This window comes from Amphiura filiformis, chromosome 20 (assembly GCF_039555335.1).
Source record: "Amphiura filiformis chromosome 20, Afil_fr2py, whole genome shotgun sequence".
In the NCBI taxonomy this organism is placed as follows: Eukaryota; Metazoa; Echinodermata; class Ophiuroidea; order Amphilepidida; family Amphiuridae; genus Amphiura; species Amphiura filiformis.
This window is the reverse complement of record NC_092647.1, coordinates 14,857,123-14,880,894: the sequence shown is the minus strand read 5'-3', so window position 1 is coordinate 14,880,894 and position 23,772 is coordinate 14,857,123. Positions and strand designations below refer to the sequence as shown.

General features: G+C 36.9%; 1 protein-coding gene across 1 annotated transcript in view; it reads left to right on the top strand.

Moving 5' to 3' along the window:
• The window catches only part of LOC140141806 (intermembrane lipid transfer protein VPS13A-like), a 172,320-nt gene that overhangs the window by 111,974 nt on the left and 36,574 nt on the right, over positions 1-23,772 (top strand). The window contains exons 48-52 of the mRNA XM_072163669.1: positions 7,776-7,899; positions 8,720-8,938; positions 10,096-10,311; positions 17,302-17,394; positions 22,404-22,508. Of these exons, the coding sequence (XP_072019770.1) occupies positions 7,776-7,899; positions 8,720-8,938; positions 10,096-10,311; positions 17,302-17,394; positions 22,404-22,508 (757 nt within the window). The remainder of the gene's footprint in view (positions 1-7,775; positions 7,900-8,719; positions 8,939-10,095; positions 10,312-17,301; positions 17,395-22,403; positions 22,509-23,772) is intronic.

The following is a 23,772-nucleotide window of genomic DNA, read 5'->3' as shown; positions in this document are numbered from 1 at the left end:
CGAGTGTGATGGTGTTGAGATATCAACACATACAGTTGCTCTTGAGTGAGAGGGGTGTCCAGATATCAATACATACAGTTTCACTTGAGTCAGAGGGGTGTTGAGATATCAACACATACAGTTGCTCTTGAGTGAGAGGGGTGTCCAGATATCAATACATACAGTTTCACTTGAGTCAGAGGGGTGTTGAGATATCAACACATACAGTTGCTCTTGAGTGAGAGGGTGTCCAGATATCAATACATACAGTTTCACTTGAGTCAGAGGGGTGTTGAGATATCAACACATACAGTTGCTCTTGAGTGAGAGGGGTGTCCAGATATCAATACATACAGTTTCACTTGAGTCAGAGGGGTGTTGAGATATCAACACATACAGTTGCTCTTGAGTGAGAGGGGTGTCCAGATATCAATACATACAGTTTCACTTGAGTCAGAGGGGTGTTGAGATATCAACACATACAGTTCCACTTGAGTGAGAGGGGTGTCCAGATATCAATACATACAGTTTCACTTGAGTCAGAGGGGTGTTGAGATATCAACACATACAGTTGCTCTTGAGTGAGAGGGGTGTCCAGATATCAATACATACAGTTTCACTTGAGTCAGAGGGGTGTTGAGATATCAACACATACAGTTCCACTTGAGTGAGAGGGGTGTCCAGATATCAATACATACAGTTTCACTTGAGTCAGAGGGGTGTTGAGATATCAACACATACAGTTGCTCTTGAGTGAGAGGGGTGTCCAGATATCAATACATACAGTTTCACTTGAGTCAGAGGGGTGCTGAGATATCAACACATACAGTTGCTCTTGAGTGAGAGGGGTGTCCAGATATCAATACATACAGTTTCACTTGAGTCAGAGGGGTGTTGAGATATCAACACATACAGTTCCTCTTGAGTGAGAGGGGTGTTGAGATATCAACACATACAGTCCCACTTGAGTGAGAGGGGTGTTGAGATATCAATACATACAGTCCCACTTGAGTGAGGGATGTTGAGATATCAACACATACAGGCTCTATGAGGTGAAACCTAATATAAGTGGAACTTGTGGGTGTATCTAGTAAATAGATCCTAACAAAAAATGGTGATCTTGGTATTTCTAACAAGTTATGAAATATCATGTGGTCGTTACGTTTTGTTTGGCTTAAAGAATGCAGTAACCCCACCATGTATACACAGATATTTTGATCACCACATATGCCTTCTATACAATACATTTGCTCTGAGCTTTGCAATAATTACAGTGATTCTACTTCATACTTCAGACCAAGCAAATCATACACAACCACTGCCGTTCCATAGGATACATTATGTATTTTTTCACTTCATATCTGAAAGTTTGATGACAATGTTTAAACTTTTTTTGTAGATTGCAAATATATTGGAAATGCTATTAATGCTTTTAATTTCAGCTGCCATACTACATTTCTTGGCATATATTTACAGGAGAATGACCTTTTAACAAGTTCTTTTCTTTCAGCTTAACTCCATGAGAACTACCTGCCTATTGGTCAAAAAGAAATTTCCATTATCATTTGGGCCAATCAGCAACATTGTTACAATAATTTCACCACGTAAATAAACAAATTGGGGTGAATTATTTACAAAACTCCATTCTGATTGGTGATTAAAATGAAGATATCTTGTAATTGACCAATCAGAGGCAATGTTAGATCGGCAGGTAGTGCTCAGCGGGTTAACCAGCATTAACTATGCTACATTTGTTCTTGGTGTTAAATTCAATAGCCTTTGTTTTCATTTTGTTTTTTTAGTTTAAGTGCTTTAGAATTAGCAAAGTAAGCAATTTCTTTGTGTTATATGCCATCCATTTGAATTTGAGAAAACCATTTTCACCATATTAGTTTACAATTTAGTTTTTTTTAAGGATTTTTCTCTAGTTTAGTCTCATCATAGGGAACATTTGGTAACCATTGCAAAGTTGATTGTTTGACGTAAGCTGTGATTACATGTGGTCTGCCATTTTTTGACCAAAGTATTCTGAAACAATATTCAATCTACCTAGAGAGAGAATTACCCAAATTTTACAAATCATGCATATTTTTTTAATATTCAGGATGGATTTGTTATAAATATATACCAACCATACTTAGAATGTGTTCTTCATATTGGCGTAAAACATTGGGTAGGACAGACCAAAATATGAAATCTGGATATAGCATTGTGTAGTGTATACAGGTTTTATCAATTTCACCAAATAAACATTTCAACATATCAGTAGACAGTGACTAACAATTTTTGAATAGGTTAGAAAATATTTATAAAGTAGACATAGCAAAACCCCATTGAACAGTAGTTTCGCATCATTCGGCTTACAGTAATTTTAATCATCATTTATGTTTCTTGTTTCTAACTCACATTGGGCAATGCATGCCAATCATTACTGATGCATTGAATTTAATATTTGTCATTCCTCCATTTTATTGCATCTTGGGTTCATGGTCTGTTTCCACGGTAGCAGACCTGTGGATCATGCAAAGTAAGGACACTGTACAAAATGGTAGCAGATGAATCTCAATGGGCTATTCTATTTGAAATTCACACGCCCACTATGGAAAACATGATATTAATATTTCACACAGGGAGTGTGTATTTCGAAAGGGTTTACCTGAATGGGTGACTCATTTTGAAATCTACACCCCTTATGTGGGAGATTAAGGTCATGTTTTCCATGGGGGTGTATGGGATTGAAATGGAATTGCCCAATGTTGGTTTTGGGGTAATCTACACAACATACTAAATCTGCACCAATGTGAGACTTCTTAACCGTCCAACACCATTTTAAATATTGCAGTGGCAGGTTCTAATCGTGCACGATAACCTAGTCCCGCAGGTCGTTTACACACATGTAAAAGGGCAATTTGGCCGTACGCTGGCGACGCAACTGTATAAGCACACATATTCAAATCTGCCACTGCAAAATCCAACATGGCGTTACTCTCAACTTGAGACGAGACACACTATAGATCAGCAGCATGCTTTATTGGAAATGTCTACGCCATGAAATTCTACATAGTAAGCTTGCGAGCGATATTTATAAATAGATTTACCGCACAAATGCATGTCATACAACACATAACGGAAGCATGCCCTTAGCAATGATTATATGAGTGGTGCTGGGAGAGCACTTTCACCAGATGATACTATATTGCAATGCAGGCCAAAACAGTACCACATTGGTTTGTATTAATGTAGATCTGCCATACCGTGTGGATTGCCCCTTAGTGTTTTTTGTAACTAAGTATTGTAGTCTTCAATTATTTCAATTCGTCAGCCTGCTACACTAATTGCCTTAGTCATTTTTTTGTAATTTTGAGAACAAAGTACAAAATATGGTTCAAGCATGCATTTAAATATATTTATTCAACAATCTTTGCACAAGAACAAATGATAATGATGCAAATGAAAGGGAATAATCTGAAATAATTAGGGTGATTATGTAACTGATACATGCTTGAACCATATTTTGTTCTTTGTTCTCAAAATTACAAAAAATGATGTAGGCAATTAGCGTAGCGGGCTGACGAATTGCTGTGTGGTCCTGTAACAAAGCTGCTCATTTCATGCCAATAATTATAATTTGTACAAAATTATTAGATAAAGATTATTTCAAATATTAAAAAAAAATATTCCAAATATAAAAAGTTTTTTTGGATACAATAATGTTATTCACAATTCCCAATAATGAGTTGATGATTTTAAGAGAATATTCTTAACAAATTTTCAAAAATATGCAAATCATATTGTAAAAATTCAAGATGGGCAGGATTTTTAATTTCAAATCTTGTCCATTTTTACATTTTTTAATTTGTACAGTTTCAAGGACCACTCTGTTCTGTCATCTTATGTGTAACTTTTGCCAATGCACAATAGCTCTTCTAATGTAAACTTTAACAAATATCTAATTAAATATCTCTTTTTAGAGTTTGCATTTATAGGATACATTGTAGTATATATATATTATATAATATTTGTTTTCTAATATTAAAAAAAAGTAGATATTTTATATTTTTCAGTCAGACTCCTTCCTATTTTGAGATTTGATAATAAAATTGAGACAAAGTTAGTTATTATGTACCAACAATTTTGGTGGGAAAATTGTTTTTGGACCTTTTTGAATTTTTTTTTTGAAATGTTTAGCATATTGTTGAATTCATTTCAACATTTCCTTTCTAAAAATGTATACTCTAATATACTTGTCATTGTTACTTCAAAAGTTTTAGTGAAAATAAAGTTTTAAATTTCCTTGTCAAAATGATACTGTGTGCACCCTTAAAATGGATGAAGCTTCTTCATTCACACATTATAATATGGCACAAGATTTAATAGCAATAGTGTTCACGCTATAACATCTGTAATTTCCATCAAACGAATGGCCTATTCCAGTTGAAATCCACACCCCCCTACGGAAGACGTGACCTTAGTCTCCCACACAGGGGTGTAGATATCAAATGGAGTCACCCATTAAGGTGACCCCATTTCAAATTCACACTCCCTGTGTGGAAGATTAAAGTCATGTTTTCCATAGAGGGTGTATGTGTTTTAACTGGTATAGTGGTATAGCCCAATAAAATTAGGGTAGAGCAGGTTGCACTGACATAACAATGATTCATGCTGCTTTAATCTGGGCGGTGGAGGCGATCTTAAATTTCAACATTTGATAAATTTCCGTAATGAATTTGTTTGATGGTTTTCATTTCAGACCAAAACTTGTAAGGCAAGACACCACCATGTACAGGTTCGATTCCTATTATTGAATTTTCATCAATATCGAGTATAGAATAAAAGATAAAGAGAATTCGAAATGAAACCTACACTGCAAGATTCATATTGCGGCTGCCTGTATGGGTACACTGTTGCCAAGGTACTTACTTGTACTGTCCAGTACCAGTGTAATACCAGTGCAGTACCATTGCTTGTGGGTACTGTGCAGTAGCAGCATTGGTACTGTGTAGGTGCTCTGTGTGTACCAGTCATGTACCTTGGCGATGGTGCACCTGTGCCGGCGGCCGCAATAGGAATTTTGTAGTGCAGTATTAGTACTGTATACGTATTTGCACAATGCAAACATCCCGTAGAAGACAAATGTAGCAAATAAACCTGTACTCCAGATTTCAAAATTTAGTTATTGGTGTATAAATTAGTCAGTGATAGTGAGGTGCATAGAGGTCACTTGTTCCAAAGCTTCTAAAAAACAATAAAAGAGTCTTAAGGGCCACGGTATAGTGATGTTTCACATGGATTTTCCTGCCAGGCCATCAGTGTATGTGTAATGAATCTTGGGTTGTATACAAGGGGGTATCAAAAAGTTTTTGAAATCACCCAGAAATGAAGGCGCTATATTGATGAACTTGTCCTTCTGTATGGTCCAAAAACTGACCAAATTTATAGCAAAAAATATAGCTCCTTCACTTCTGGGTGATTTCAAAATCTTTTTGATACCCCCTCGTATTCTTATGGACAGTAGAATACCGCACTGACAGGAAAAGGACAAATTAGACTGGCCCTTAGTCTCTTACACTACCTTACAAAAGCAAGTAGAACAGTACCCTACCCCTCTACACACATTGATTTATGTCATTGTCAAATGAATTGAACATACTTTATTGTCTCTAATATGTTCTCCACCCCAAATAAATGCTCCCATGTTGATAAACATCCCGCCACCTTTTTCAATGTCTATGCAATATGTGTTGAATGGTATTACAGAAAACACTCTCAAAATGCATTCATGAAAACACTACAACAACAGAGAGAAACATATTGCTGTTTTACATTTTATGGGCCAATGTATAGTTGAACGTTTCTAGTGCACTATGTTGCTGGTACATGTAAAATACATAATATATTCTACTCTTTTGTACATTGTAGATTGTAGGATGCACTCATGCATTTTACATGCACCGTAACATGTGCAAAATGTTCTAAATACAGTTTTTTATGTCTGAGATATGGTCTATTGTCAAATATGGAAAATAAATCGTCTGCATCATTTCAATTACATAAGGTGTTTTCATAGAGGCCATTTAGTTAGTTGGGTCACGTATGACTTCTGTACAATAAAACATCGCCAATCTGTAAAAAATACAATAACATTTTTATTTTCAGATTAACTGACTTGCATTTTGTTGTAATCGATAATTGCATGTTGCCTGTGTTGATGTTCAAGCATGCTTTATTAGCACATTACATGTTTCATGATTTAATAGCATGTTACATGTTTCATGTTTTAATAGCATGTTACATGTTTTCTGTAAAACATTTAAGATTTCCAACATCTTATACATCCATAATCAAATAGTTTTGTTATAGCGAGAGACAGAATAGACATTAAGTATTCAGATGAAAAAAGTTAATTTGAGATCAAGCTTTGCTGCCTGTTATTTGCAAAGAGTGCATCCACAGACATTCCATGTGCATATGATGCTGTAAACTATGCATAACTCAAAAACTTTCAAAAAACAACAAACCAGTCATGCTAGGCAGTGTTGTTAAGCAGCTGATCGGCAAGGTCAAAGCTTCTGGGAAGTATGTACAATCATACATGCATTTGACAAGATGCTGGGCATGAACACTTTTGTCCAAGAATGAATAAGAATAGCAACAGTAGATATTCTGGACAAGTTCGAAAATCAGGCCCCTTTTTGCACCATTATGTTAAAGTACCCAATTGGTTGCAAAGATGAAAGCCAATTGAAAAGACAAGAGTGTTATATTTAATGTCTAACTGTCTCAAACTTCCATTGTTTATAATGCTCATCATTTTATGATGTTGTTGATAATTAGTAAGTTTTATACAACAAATATAATAATTTCCTAACATTTGTGCTCAGTTTTTTCCCCTGCATTTAGAAATTCAGTTATTTTGCTTAAGTTATTTGTTAAACCACTCTAAAATTGTTTTTAAAGATTATATCTAGTTGTGAAGATCAGCAATAGCAGGTGTTGAAAAGAGAAGAAATCAGATTCTTCATACCATACATCATGCTTATATACTGCCCAGTCTGACATTCAACCTATTTACCCAGCACCATATGGCACCTACTTACTTAGCATGAATGGGAGTCTAATAATGGCAGAAAATTGGCTGGTTTCTGTAACTTTATGCAACTTTCAAAGTTGTATTTTCCTTCATACTATGAATCAATAATGAAAAATGAATTTGCATGAAAAGAGCACACCCCCAGATCTTTTGAATTGGTCCCTATTTATCCAGTTAATTATGAACAACAAGTAGGAGGGCCATGTACAAAGGATTGGGAGGCTAATTTGCAACCTGCTACAATGGTTTTACGGAAGGGCCTGATTTCTTCTCTTGCTGATGAGCGTATACATTTTTAAAGTAGTTGAAACATGTGTAATTAATCTCATACAGCATACACAGCCAGTTGCTCCTCGTTTGTGTGCCATGTGGAAACCAAAGAGTGAAGAAAGTGTTCTCATCAGTGACATAATAAAAGGTGACTGTAGGGTGCACATGCAGTTCCTGATGAGTCAAAATCTGGGCCTTCTCTTTAGACACATTTATAGATTGTCTATTCTTTGGGGCATCAGGGGAGGGCCCTGAATGAGGATGCCCAAACCACCTTGCACCCCTCCTCAGTTACACCAGTGGTTTGAAAAGAAAAAATGGGTACAGAAAAAGCATACAGAGGAGTAGACTGGCTGTGTATGCTATATATGCTATGATAAGTTGTTCTCACTCGATGTTTGTTATAACAAAGATTATGTTGTGTTTGTGTCTGCAGCCATCAGTTATGTGATCAGACCATCTTATGGAGTAAGCTTTGGGAGCTGAGGAAACAGAAGAAGAGAAATGTGACATTCCAATGTCCAGCTAAGACTGCGGGATACACACCATATTTCTTCAATGTGAGTAGGAATAATGTATAGGTAGCAGAAAACAGTTGAAAAAATAGCGGGGTGTTGTCTGCTATTATCCATCATTACTGAATTGACTTTGTGGCAATGAATTCTATTATAAAATGATTTTCCTGATAAGTTCAATCAGAGCAAAGAGGTTGCTGTAGATGGTAATCATGATTATGACCAAAACAGAGGAAGATGATCTGGATGTAGAGAAGAGGAAAGGATTATTAAGTCCTGTCCTGTAAAAATGCCCTGACGAACTATCTACGGCAACCCACTTCACCCAGGGTCCATTTCACTAAATTTTACAAAGCTTCTTAAGTCTCAAAATTGTTCGTAACTTCCACTTCGACGAGTCATAAGTTCCATATTACTAAACATACTTACGAATGGTACCCTTCGTAAGTAATATGGATTTACTACAGGAACCCTTCGTAAAGTTACGTCTAGTATTGGGTATTCCTAACTTTATGGTTCCCTGAGTTACGAAGGGTCAAAAGTTTAGTGAAATGGATCCCAGGTGACTTCTGCTTTGACGAAGTTTTGTCAGCGTTATCTCTTAATATTGTGATTAAATAGAAGCCTGCAAAAATGATTAAATCTGAGGATAATAAGTGAGTTTGCTGCATAGCAATTGTGAACTTGTGCTTCGCAAGTTAATTTTTGGAACTTGACCTAAATCTTTAAGGACCAATACGGATTTTGTGTGTGAATGACAAATATCTGATCATCATATCTGATCATCATAATACCGATTATGGATTTACAAGTTGACAGCTCCGTTGTAGTGTAACTACTTCATGTATCGATTTTGTCATTTCAGATCGTAACCGAGATGGACGAGTTGCGGTATGTGAAAGGCTCATCCATCAATGCACCCAAGTACACCTTCCACATACATCCAGTAGTAGTACTACGCAATCTGCTGCCCATACCAGTCAAGTACACATTGCAAGGTACAGGGGAAGAGATTACGGTGGAGTCTACTGCTGAGACATTGATGTCTAATGTGGAGATGGGCAAGACCATGATGTTTATGACGGTGAGTACTTAACATGACAAACAGTATTAAGCACAAAGAAGAATCACAAAGAAGGACGCAAATAATGCATAGTTTAAAGCCATAATGTTTTATTTCCATCAAATTTTATTTATGGTATTCTTTACTCAAAAATGTTGAAATAATATCAGTGATAGCTGTCCGGAAAGGTTTCTGTTCAGTTTTAGCAGAAATAACACAGTAAAGTGAAAGAAAACATGTTGCATATATATTGGCTGTTTAACGCAGAGTTCTATGTCTATGACTTAATGTCTGAATATGACATTAAGTCAAAGTTGCATTGTTGAACTGACAAACAACAAAGTTGGCTGTTTCCATTTAGGTGTGAACTGGGACATGTGTAAACATTACAAATATGCCAAAAGGTTTGGAAAAAGGAACCAATTTCATATTTTTAGATCATACAGTATGGCTTTAAGGCAACTTTACCAGTCCTTTTGACAGCTTCTTAACATGTTCTAAGAACAGTTAAGAAGTTGAATTGAAAATGACTGTGTCTTACAGGTCATCTGTCAAGGAATTCAAATATTGCACATGTGGTTCTATAATAGGGCTATTCCATTTGAAATCCATACACCCCCTGTGGAAGATTTTTGAGATATTTTCCACATGGGGAGTATGAATGTCAAATGGAATGAACACAATAAGCAGCTCCATTTTATACAACCTTTGAGAAAGATTCAACCTGAGTTTCAAATAGAATTGATTGATGTGCAAATTCTATTTAAAATTCATACTATCCCAGTGGAAGATATTTGAATAATCTTCCACACAGGGAGTGTGGTCTTTAAATGGATTATCCCATAGGATTTGCAGTTTCTGTCTAAAAACCAAGTGGAGAATGAGTCTCTCAAGAGCAGCTGCAAGACCTGTTGAATTGAGATAGCATATATGAATCTTTAGAGCTGCCATGATAGGACCCGTGAGTTTTCTAACTGCTAAAGTGAACTTTGAAAAAAAAAAAGATCCAGTTTTTTACAGTTTTTGGTCAAAAAGGTCCAAATTTGGGGGAGTCCACTTTTCACAAAATTACCCCCCCCCCCGGAAAAAAGTCCACTTGTTCAAAATCAGAACCTGCCTAAACTCTTTCAAAAACTGGGTAAATAATGGTGGCTCATTTCTACTTTAATATCCAACAGGTTCCAAACTACCTTGATGAAGAATGGAAAGGTGAGATGACCCTGAGGAACACCCTGAAGGAGTTCTTCCAGTGGGGTTTCCGCGGTGGTACGGCTGACAATGCTAAGATGTTTGAGGTCGGTGTATGGGCTAACTACAGATCTGGCTTCTTGGAGATGGCGTTGTTTGCTCCCTACTGGCTTATCAATAAGACTGGCTTGCCATTGTCTTACAAGGTAATGTTTGAGTGTGCAAATGTAATGACTGGAATGGGTGATAAAATATTGGGGACATTTGTGAAAGTTATTTGTAACATTGTAGTACAGCTATTACATCATCTATATAATGATGTGCTTTTGTATGTTAATGTGGTCTTTCCATTTCTATATTTTCCTTATTGTATACCGTAAAACTTCGTCTACAAGCATATATAGTGTTCCTGATGAAAGCTAAATTAATGCGATATATGTGTAAATATGACAATACAATAGATTGGTCTTACAATAACACTTGTTTGTATACGCTTAGATCTCTTAACTTATTTGCTCAAATTCCTTAATGGCGCCTGGATTAATTTAGCTTTCGTCAGTAGCACTCTATATGCTTGTAGACGAGGCTTTATGGTATTGCTTTTTGTTGTTGTAATTTCCAATCTAATGATATGTTTTGAATCCAATTTTATATCAAACTTAAAGAGGAAGCTTCATCAGAGCAGTTCATCTGGGGTGAACCAAACCTGCCTGGTTATCAAAATAATCAGTAACAAGGTTATCTCTGAATTTGGCAGGTGCTAATTGATGTTTTGATGTTCTTGCATCAATTAGCACCTGTCAAATTCAGAGATAACCTTGTCGCTGATTAATTTGATAACCAGACAGGTTTGGTTCACCCCAGAATTGCTCTGTCATGGCTCCCTCTTTAAGCATAGCTACACTATGTATGGTTTCACTGCCCATACCTCTGGATGGCTTATCTTGGAATGCCATCCATATTTTTCCCCACCAACCAGGAATCTCCATCCATGTAGGACAGCCCTGTTTTACATGTTTTGTTTTGCTATTAAACTCCCGGTGTCTGAACATGCCAAAAATGGTATTATTACAACTGGGGACACCACAGGGGTGCTATTGCCTTTTTAGTCCCCAGTTAGTCAATGGGTCACTCCATATGAAATCAAGGAGGCGCCCCACCTGACCCCCTCAGATTTGCTTTATATTTTAGTCATATGTTGTACCTGTAAAAATATTAAAAACCTGCAAATTTGAGGTCTGTAGCTCTTACGGATTTTCTGTGGCAGCCATTTAAAGTTGGAGTAGGGAGGTCTAAATTTGGACCCAAAAGTTGCCCTTTAAATAAATTTCATCTTTGGGAGTCTGTGCCTTCTTTATAAAAAGAAAGAGAGGTCTGAAACTTTGCATACACACTAACTGCATGCCCAATTTGTCAAAAAATAAAAAATAAAGGGTTCAAAAGAAATAACTCCCCCCCTAAAATTACAAAACATTTCTTAGCATAACTTGACATACATTTGGTTGATTTGAAAAATTTAAAAACCTGTATATAGAGGAATCGTTTTGCTACCCTCCCAACTTCCTTTTTTGGGAAAATCATTTTTTGTTGGTTAAAAATTATCACATTTTCCAAAAATGATGCTTTCAGAAAAAGTTGCACTTTTCAACATCCTATACATGTAATGTACAAAAATGTTCTCGATGTCAACGTGATCAATGTTTTGATTGATTTAATTGTTAGTTAATTTTCTTAAATACTGTGTATCCGATTGCTCAGTCACCCATGGAATCATCTTTCAGTGTAAAACAATGATTCATCGACATGAGTCTTGACATGAATGGAGTTTTCAGTCGGTGCTTCAACAATGGTAAAATCACTATAGCAGAAGAAATAAGGTTTGTAATGTGATGCGTATTTCTTTCGTTGGCTAGAAGAGATGAAAAATTTACTTGCAAATGGTAGACAGAAACGGTTGCAAAGATCTATAGCAACGGATCTCTTGAATAAAGGCGTACATAACAAAGAAGAAATGGCCAACAAAGATTGGAGGTTGGAAGTCAGCATCCAGCCAATTAACTGTATGCAGCCAATCTCTTGTGGGCACATCATGAGTGTTAACCTTTATCCAAGAAAGCCATAATTTTAAATCAAAATTCAAACTGATGCTTCAACTGACCCAATACATGTTATGTACAATAAATGTTCACCATTTTGGTCAAATTTATGCGTGGAGAGCTCATTTCTCCTTCCTAGTGATTTTATCATTTTGAAACAACTGATGATTAAAAACATCAAAGAAAATCTCATTTTACGCCAAAATTAAGTTCAACAAATCTTTCTTTTGCACTGAATGATGGTTGCATGGGTGCCTGAAGGATCAGAGACAGAATGGTGAAGGAAAAAACAAGAATTAAATCAACCATAACATTAATATCGAGAACGTTTTGTACAAAATGTGGTAAAGTGCAACTTTTTTCTGAAAGCATCATTTTTGGAAAATGTGATTATTTTAGACCAAAAATATTGCTTTTGCAAATGAAACAACTTTGGGAGGGTTGAAAAACGATTCCGCTATTCACAGCTTTTTGAATTTCTCAAATCAACAAAATTGATGTCAAGTTATGCAAAGAAATGTTTTGTAATTTTAGGGGGGGAGTTATTTCTTTTGAACCCTGTATAAAAATCCGTAATTGCGCGTTGTGTCACGGGGTCATTAAATATGGGGTCATTCAAAATTTATAAAACATCACTTTTATATAACTACTAGTCTTAAATTACAACTTTGCTAAGTCCCAGTAATTGTATAGGTTGACTTCATATAAAATGACAAGCCCAAAGTTGACCATTTTCTTATGATTGCATGTAGTGCAAATGTGCCGAATACGGAAGGCTTGAAAGGCAAATTGGCCACAATATTAAAAATAAATGATTAGATGAGTAGTTATTGGCCCTATTTACTTTTATTTCCATTTCGTTTTCAATATATACACTTATACAGATTTTCTATGGCAGCCATTTAAAGTTGGAGTAGGGGGATCTAAATTTGGACCCAAAAGTTGCCCTTTGAATATATTTCATCTTTGGGAGCCTGTACCTTCCTAATAAAAAGAGAGAGAGGTCTGAAACCTTGTATACACACTAATTGCATGCTCAATTTGTCAACAAGTAAAAAAAAAATGTCTGTAATTGCACGTTGTGTCACGGGCCCGGACACGGGGTCATTAAATACGGACAAAAATGTAATGTTTTGTAAACTGGCAAGTTTAGCCCCCTAAATTCACATTTTTGTCAGATTAATTGTTTTTTGTTGTCACTGATGCGATATATAGGACAAATACAATGCATATCCAAGACATTGAGGTGACCATTTATTTACATTTCCAACAGCGCCCTCGCGAAGATGAAAATTAATGCAAATTCACCATTTTCAGGGGGCCCAAAGTTGATGTGGTCAACCTTCAAAATTTATAAAAACATCACTTTTATATGACTACTAGTCTTAAATTACAACTTTGCTCAATCCCATTAATTTTATAGATTGACTTCATATAAAACGACAAACCCAAAGTTGACCATTTTCTTATGATTGCATGTACTGCAAATGTGCCGAATTTTGAAGGTTTAAAAGTCAAAATGGCCACAATATTGAAAATAAATGACTAGATGCATAGTTATTGGCCCTATTTACTTTTATTTCCATTTTATTTTCAATATTGGGGCCAATTTGACTTTCAAGCCTTCCGAATTCGGCACATTTGCACTACATGCAATCATAAGAAAATGGTTAACTTTGGGCTTGTCATTTTATATGAAGTCAACCTATACAATTACTGGGACTTAGCAAAGTTGTAATTTAAGACTAGTAGTTATATAAAAGTGATGTTTTATAAATTTTGAAGGTGGACCACATCGACTTTGGGCCCCCTGAAATGTTGAATTTGCAATAAATTTCATCTTCGTGAGGGCGCTGTTCGAAATGTAAATGAGTTGTGACCCCAATTTTTGGGTATGCATTGTATTTATCCTATATATAGCATCGGTGACAACAAAAAATAATTAATCTGACAAAAAATGTGAATTTAGGGGGGCTAAACTTGCCAGTTTACAAAACATTACATTTTTTCTTGCATATTTAATCACCCGTGACACAACGCGTAATTACAGAATTTTTATATTTTTATATTTTGACAAATTGGGCATGCAGTTAGTGTGTATGCAAAGTTTCAGACCTCTCTTTCTTTTTATAAAGAAGGCACAGACTCCCAAAGATGACATTTATTAAAAGGGCAACTTTTGGGTCCAAATTTAGACGCCCTACTCCAACTTTAAATGGCTGCCACAGAAAATCCGTAAGAGCTACAGACCTCAAATTTGCAGGTTTTTAATATTTTTACAGGTACAACATATGACTAAAATATAAAGCAAATCTGAGGGGGGGTCAGGTGGGCGCCTCCTTGATTTCATATGGAGTAACCCCAATGAGAGATGTGTGTCCTCAGTTTGCAGTTGTGTGTCACCGGTTGATATGCAAACTTGCGCTGACTTGTATATGTTTCTGCATTTGCCTTGCATTACTTCCGAGGACTCCAACATAACAACACACCGAGGACCTTGTGCATAACGAGGGCCTAAATATGCGTCCTCGCTACAGAAACCTAATTAAACAGCGAAAAATGAGGTCTTATACCCTACTACCCCTCTGTAGCAAAGTCCTCGCAGCGTTAATCGGTTTTACCGACTTTATGAGGACTTGACGTGACAACACACCAAGGACATTTTGACTTATACAAATTTCGTAATTTTTCACATCCTCGTTAATATTAGTAAGGCAAGTAGGGGTGTTCTCAGTTGTCTGTTTGTGTGTATTGGGTGTGCATTTGTATATCTTTGTGTTGATTTGTGACACTTCATTATAAGTTTGAAGTTTGCCCTTGTTGTAGGTCAATGCCGTATTAAAGTGTCCTCTTTGTATTCTTTCTCTCCATAGTTTTCGCCAGTAAGTATTTGTGTCAAGCTGGTTTTTGAAATTCAAGTTGCTATCGATGAACAATTTATAATTGAAATTTTTTTAAATAAGTCCCAATTCATGTGTCAGTGCTCTCAACTGTCTGTAGCAACTTGATCATAAAATCAACTTAAACTTTGACTGTTTCTTGCCATTGGTCAGTTGTATTGGTTCATATGGGATGTATCTCACTACCATCAGTAAATTTTGTTACAATCTATAAAGACCAAATTCACTTTTTACCAAAGTTCACTTCAGTGCACAACAAAACACACTGTTTGTTTAAGTCAACAAAAACTTTTTATTTCTAAGATAATAAATCATACTAATCACAGATTAACAAATTAATATTACCAGCTTCTTGTTCTTGATACAAAATTCTGTTGCACTCAAAGTTATGGATGACTGATATGTATAGCCTATTTTAAAAGTCCACTGTTAACTTGAATACGTATATCCTTTGCGTATAAAATTCTTGCACAGATGACAATCTCCAAAATGGTGTCATTTGCACCAATTCCTCCTTTTTTTAAAACTGGGAATGGTATTCCTCGTTTCTGCTCCACTAACATTAACATACATTACCTTTCATAAACCAGAGTACAGCATTTAGAAGGAAGAGAAACACAAAAAAGGTAATAAAATAAATAAGAAATGACTGGCTCGTAAGTGCTTTTCTTTCTGAACACAGAGAGTCTGCAGTTATACACTTGACACTTTGTCCCATTTCCCCTCCCCCACTTTTATATTAATTAGTAAACCGGAAAGTCTCAACTCTAATAATCTTTCATTCTTTTACATTCACATCTAGCAACAGTGGTTTTCCATATTATGTAATGCACTACTAACATTTTGAATCTGGGAAATTTCCAAGTCAATAATAGACCTAACTGACTTTGTTATTGTAAACCAACTTGATTACATTAGAGGGAATTCCCATATCTCATGAAATAGGTTTAAATGTAAACAAGTAAATGATCAAATTGGGGGTACATCACAATATTAAGTCTTGAAATATAGATTTGTAAATATCAAATCTTCAAATATTTGAGTGTTGTTTTTAAATGTTGTTCTTGGTTGTGGTGATGGATGAACAAATTTGATATTTATTTTTGTTGTATCTCTCAGTGTTGGGAATTTTACTTTGATCAAATTTTTCATACAAAATTTTCAAGATAGGTTTACTGGGATATGTGTTTTCTAGATTGGTGTTAATGTAGTTTGGTTTGGTTTACTGTGGATATGGAATTCAGTCATTCTTTTCAGAACCCATACATGAGCCTTAATTTGAAACACAATACCACAGTATTGTGTGGGAATGCAATTCATGTGTGAAATGGCGAAATAAGGAAAAGAAGGGAGAAGATAGAGAAAGGTACAGAAAAGTGAAAAGGAGAGGGAAAGCAATAGTAGAAAAAGGAAAGGGGCAGAAAGAAGACAATAAAGGAAGGAAGAAAACAAAAGGCGTTGTTATGTTATGTTAAGGGAAAAGATATAAAGAAAAGAGGAAGGTGAAATAATAAACTGCTAATCTGGACAATTCTGTCAAAATAGAATTTAAAAGGTATTCAATGGTTCCTGCAATTATTCTTGATATGTGCAAGATTTTTAGTCGCTTTCTTTTGCTTCATGTTTTGGTGGATCTTGGTTATTGTATCATCTATTCATACATACTCACGATATAACGACGTTTCTGATTGGATTTGCGCTCTTTTTTGCTGGTCGTAAATACCGTTTATGACCAGTACGCAGGGCATAAACAAGCTGCGCCACGCAGCGTTGGAACCCAATTAACACGGTCCACGATTTGCTAGTGTTATGTGACATCGCCGCATGTCACCGCGCCCATCTCACGCGGAGCGTTAAAAGATGACGCGATCACGCGTTGACTCGGCCGTTGACCTCACGAGACGAGCTGCTTCCTGCAAGTAGGCCTACTCATTTTCTTCCAATTTTATGAAGGAAAACGGTATGGAAATGTTATTTAAACTTGTAAACCCTTATTATTTTCATCTGTATTGAATTGCTAAGAATGTTGGGTATGTATGAACGGAGTTCATTCATAGGATTTCGGGCATGATCGCTGTTTATGCCCTCGGCTCACGCTCGCGATCATGCCCTCAATCCTATGAATGAACCCCTAATTCATCTAAGTATAGTTTGTTGATATTTTTCTTTTTTTTCTTCTCAACTTTCTTGATAACAACAGAGTGGAGAAGATGTGATTGCCCATGCAGCAGAGACAGAGGAGCCAACACTGTTTTCTTATCCCAGTAAATTGTTTTCACCGGGAAAGAACAAGGTGAGAGAAAATAAATCATAACCAGGGCCAACGATATGTGCAGGGGGGGGGGTAGCAAATTTCACAGGAATGGTATATTTATGGGAATTGCACAAAAAATGGCCAATTTCGCAGGAATTTGGACTTAGCTTTTGACAACATCCAAAGAAAAGAACAATTTAGACTTGGGCTTACATTACCTATATAATCAAGGCTCTCATTTCATTTTGTGTGAGCAAACCAGTTGAAATTTTAATAGTAAAACTTGCAAAATGTTTGTGGTTAAACTGCACAATTTGCTGATGTAACAGCTCAGTCCTTCCAGACTGACAGAATGCACCTCTTGGCATAATGGATCATTCCACCCAAACCCAAGGATATCACTTGACTAACCCTGACCTCCTCCTAACTCATCTACTTCTGCTCATATATCTGCTCAAGATATCACTTTACCTCTCCTCATAACAGCTTCATTCCACCCAAACCCAAGGATATCACTTTACCTCTGCTCATAACAGGTTCATTCCACCCAAACCCAAGGATATCACTTGACTAACCCTGACCTCCTCCTAACTCATCTACTTCTGCTCATATATCTGCTCAAGATATCACTTTACCTCTCCTCATAACAGCTTCATTCCACCCAAACCCAAGGATATCACTTTACCTCTCCTCATAACAGGTTCATTCCACCCAAACCCAAGGATATCACTTTACTAACCCTGACCTCCTCACAACTCGTCTACGTCTGCTCATAACAGGTTCATTCCACCCAAACCCAAGGATATCACTTTACTAACCCTCACCTCCTCATAACTCATCCACCTCTGCTCATAACAGGTTCATTCCACCCAAACCCAAGGATATCACTTTACTAACCCTCGCCTCCTCATAACTCATCTACCTCTGCCCATAACAGGTTCATTCCACCCAAACCCAAGGATATCACTTTACTAACCCTCACCTCCTCATAACTCATCCACCTCTGCTCATAACAGGTTCATTCCACCCAAACCCAAGGATATCACTTTACTAACCCTCACCTCCTCATAACTCATCTACCTCTGCTCATAACAGGTTCATTCCACCCAAACCCAAGGATATCACTTTACTAACCCTGACCTCCTCATAACTCATCCACCTCTGCCCATAACAGGTTCATTCCACCCAAACCCAAGGATATCACTTTACTAACCCTCACCTCCTCATAACTCATCTACCTCTGCTCATAACAGGTTCATTCCACCCAAACCCAAGGATATCACTTTACTAACCCTCACCTCCTCATAACTCATCTACCTCTGCTCATAACAGGTTCATTCCATCCAAACCCAAGGATATCACTTTACTAACCCTCACCTCCTCATAACTCATCTACCTCTGCCCATAACAGGTTCATTCCACCCAAACCCAAGGATATCACTTTACTAACCCTCACCTCCTCATAACTCATCTACCTCTGCTCATAACAGGTTCATTCCACCCAAACCCAAGGATATCACTTTACTAACCCTCACCTCCTCATAACTCATCTACCTCTGCTCATAACAGGTTCATTCCATCCAAACCCAAGGATATCACTTTACTAACCCTCACCTCCTCATAACTCGTCTACGTCTGCTCATAACAGGTTCATTCCACCCAAACCCAAGGATATCACTTTACTAACCCTCACCTCCTCATAACTCATCCACCTCTGCTCATAACAGGTTCATTCCACCCAAACCCAAGGATATCACTTTACTAACCCTCACCTCCTCATAACTCATCCACCTCTGCTCATAACAGGTTCATTCCATCCAAACCCAAGGATATCACTTTACTAACCCTGACCTCCTCACAACTCGTCTACGTCTGCTCATAACAGGTTCATTCCACCCAAACCCAAGGATATCACTTTACTAACCCTCACCTCCTCATAACTCATCCACCTCTGCTCATAACAGGTTCATTCCACCCAAACCCAAGGATATCACTTTACTAACCCTCACCTCCTCATAACTCATCCACCTCTGCTCATAACAGGTTCATTCCATCCAAACCCAAGGATATCACTTTACTAACCCTGACCTCCTCACAACTCGTCTCACGCCTGCTCATAACAGGTTCATTCCACCCAAACCCAAGGATATCACTTTACTAACCCTCACCTCCTCATAACTCATCCACCTCTGCTCATAACAGGTTCATTCCACCCAAACCCAAGGATATCACTTTACTAACCCTCACCTCCTCATAACTCATCCACCTCTGCTCATAACAGGTTCATTCCACCCAAACCCAAGGATATCACTTTACTAACCCTCACCTCCTCATAACTCATCCACCTCTGCTCATAACAGCTTCATTCCACCCAAACCCAAGGATATCACTTTACTAACCCTCACCTCCTCATAACTCATCCACCTCTGCTCATAACAGGTTCATTCCACCCAAACCCAAGGATATCACTTTACTAAACCTCACCTCCTCATAACTCATCTACCTCTGCTCATAACAGGTTCATTCCACCCAAACCCAAGGATATCACTTTACTAACCCTCACCTCCTCATAACTCATCTACCTCTGCCCATAACAGGTTCATTCCATCCAAACCCAAGGATATCACTTTACTAACCCTCACCTCCTCATAACTCATCCACCTCTGCTCATAACAGGTTCATTCCACCCAAACCCAAGGATATCACTTTACTAACCCTCACCTCCTCATAACTCATCCACCTCTGCTCATAACAGGTTCATTCCACCCAAACCCAAGGATATCACTTTACTAACCCTCACCTCCTCATAACTCATCTACCTCTGCCCATAACAGGTTCATTCCACCCAAACCCAAGGATATCACTTTACTAACCCTCACCTCCTCATAACTCATCCACCTCTGCTCATAACAGGTTCATTCCACCCAAACCCAAGGATATCACTTTACCTCTCCTCATAACAGCTTCATTCCACCCAAGCCCAAGTATATCACTTGACTAACCCTGACCTCCTCACAACTCATGTACCTCTGCTCATAACAGGTTCATTCCACAGGCCAAAACACTTATGAGATATGTGTTCATTCTGAATATCTGGAGGTATGTTAGATAGTCCTTGCAGTTCATTTTGATTTTAATTTTATATTTGTTCATTCAAAATTCAGTGTTTCATCAAACATTGTGTTATCTATTTTGTTTAGTGAATTCAAGACTCAGTTGTGAAACTTTAATCAGAAGCCTTTTATGTTCAGATATATCTTATTTCCAGTTATTCTAAAATGTTTCAGATGCTCTACATGATTGAATGTCAAAGCCATGTCACAGAAGAAGTATTACTGCTGAAACCAGAATTAATTAGAGAATAAGCGATAGGAATTTTTTATTTTGCCTATCCTCTACCGTGTGATAGGCGACAGGCAGGTCCAATATTTTGAGTAGTGGATGCCGGCGCAGCCGGTATCCACTACGATAAAAATATTGGACCTGCCTGTCGCTCTATCATAGGTAGAGGATAGGCAAAATAAAAATTCCTATCGCTTATTCTCATTCTTAGTCAGTTAAATATTATTTTAATAACTGTAAACAATTTTTTAAAGCAAAAACGAAGTTACCGTCATAAAACTCCCCTCATTATAAAATGAAGCGAAACTTGTTTACAACTTCACGTATTCTGTTGCGAGTACTGCTAGCGCAAGCGTCGCGTATTCCGCACTAGTCTCGCATTACAGCGCAATACATACGCGCACCTCTACAAGCGTGTAAGGCATTATCAAGACGCATGATGACGTGGGGTCGTCTACGGCCTGATAAACGGCACCGAAATCTTGCGATTGTCCAATCAAAATGTGTCTACTGAACTAGACCACTCCCACTGACTAAGAATCTGAGATAGTTACTTATTCAAGTTTGTCAATTTGTATTATTCTATGTTTTTTATATGTTTTGTGTTTATACGTTGTATTTGGTTTTAAGCATTCAAAAGCAAAGTTATCAGTTGATCACATATTTCTTATGTGATTGGTTTATGTTTACTTATACCAAAGATGATTTGATCGTATTTCAAATGATGCCCCACTTTTGATTATTATCTTTATGTTTCATTGTTGTTTAATTGTTATATAATAAATATGTTCAAGTGTTTGGGTTAAGTTTTTATTGTTTATAAGTAGTTGTTTTTTATTAAAAGGTGAGTGCAAATCTCTCTTTAAATTCAGATTATCAGAGACCATGCAAAACTGAAGTCAAAAATTGTGCAACATATGCAATGTCTTCTTTCTCTTTAAGAGATTTAAAAGAAGTGCTAGGCCCTAAACGCCTTGTCGGACTTAAGGTTTTTAACATGGCAAAGGTTTTAAGTCAATAAAAAATCCATCTAAATCTGGCAATGCTGAGGTCTTCATGGAGCACAGATGTTTAGACAAAGTTATAAAAAAAAAAAGAAAAAAAATTAAAAAGAGGGGAAAGATAAAATGACAATTAGTTTTTGTTCCCCTACAGGTCTTTTGGGTCTGAAAAGTACAAATAACATATTGAAATTCTTGTTCAGTCTCAGAAATCAAAAATATTTATAATTTCAACTGAAATATCATATCCTTAAAACATGGACAGGAAAAACTGATATGAGCTCAAGTATGTCCAATTGGATGACTGGAGGGTCAGCCCAATTTGGGCTATTTTAGGCAATCAGCCTAGCCAAGCTCCCCCTAGGGCTTCTGTGGCAACCTGGGGTCCATTTCACTAAACTTTTAACCCTTCATTACTCAAGTAACTGTTCGTAAAAGTTACAAATACCCAATACTAGACGTAACTTTACAAAAGAGTCCCTGTAGTAAATCCCTATGATGAAGGGCACCGTTCGTAAGTAAGTTCTTACGAAGGGTACCGTTCATAAGTAAGTTTAGTGAAATGGAACTTATGACTCGTCGTAAGTTACGAACGTTTTCCAGACTTACAAAGCTTTGTAAAGTTGAATGAAATGGACCCCTGGGCCATATCTCTGGAAGTATGCATACATATATTTCACACGGTCATGTTATCTTTTCTTTCAGATCCAACTGCAAGTCTGTGAGTCTGAATGGTCAGAGAAATTCTCTCTAGATACAGTAGGAAGTTATGGTTTCATTGCTTGCAAAACCAAAGACCAGAATCTGGAGGTATGTAAGACTTATCGGACAAGATGTGTTGCATTTGTTGTGAAACCCATAATAGTGACTGAAACCTATTGTGCTAGTTTGATATTGTATTCCTTTAAGGGGGTACTACACCCCTGGCCAATTTTGTGCCTATTTTTGCATTTTTCTCAAAAATTATCGCAATTGGTGACAAGTAAGATATGTATATTATAGGGGCAAGGACTACAACTAATGCACTGAAAATTCAGCAACTCAAGGCAAGTAGTTATTGATTTATTGATGAAATATTGGATTTCCCTCATTTTTGACAGTAACTCCACAACTGTTGTCTGTGCTGAAATATAATTTCCAGTGCAGTAGTTGTAGTCTTTGCCCCTATATTATTCATATCTTACTTGTCACCAATGTGCTATAATTTTTAGAAAATGCAAAAATAGGCACAAAATTGGGCAGGTGTAGTACCTTTCAAATTAGTCTGAACCCTGGAATTATGGAAACTTCGGGCCTCATAACTTCTAAAATTGTTGGTCTAAAGTATATAAAAGTATACATATTTAGAATGGCAAAGACTTGATAAGTTCAGCTGTGAGGTCAAATTTGGGCCAAAATGGCACTTTTGGCCCAAAATCCCAAAAATAACGGTTTTGGCCCACTTCTTTTTTGTGCACCATAACAAAAAAATTCTTGGGCCAAACATTTTTTTAAAATTAATTTTTAAAAACTAGATCAAAATATCTAGGACCCGTTTTTTCATTTTTTTGAATTTCGACTAACTTTGAGAAATTTGCCCGATTTTGGCACAAATTTCAAATATTTTTGGTGAAATTGGTCAAAAAAAAAATGAAAAACGGGTCCTAGATATTTTGATCTCGCTTTTTAAAAATTAATAAAATTAAATTTTGGCCCAAGAATTTTTGTTATGGTGCACAAAAGAAGTGGGCCAAAAACCGTTATTTTTGGGATTTTGGGCCAAAAGTGCCATTTTGGCCCAAATTTGACCTCACAGATGAACTTATCCAGTCTTTGCCATTCTAAATATGTATACTTTTATATACTTTAGACCAACAATTTAGAAGTTATGAGTTCCGAAAGTGTCCATAATTCCAGGGTTCAGACCAACCTTAATTGATGTTTAGGATGCCACTGCTCATTGCCAGCTACAGGTCTTTCAACTAATTTGTTTCCATTATGGAACACTCATTGCACGTGCAGCGACAGACAAACGTGAGTATGGCACAACTGGAAACTTAGCAGAACTGACCAATTGTGCTCCTGGATAACATTA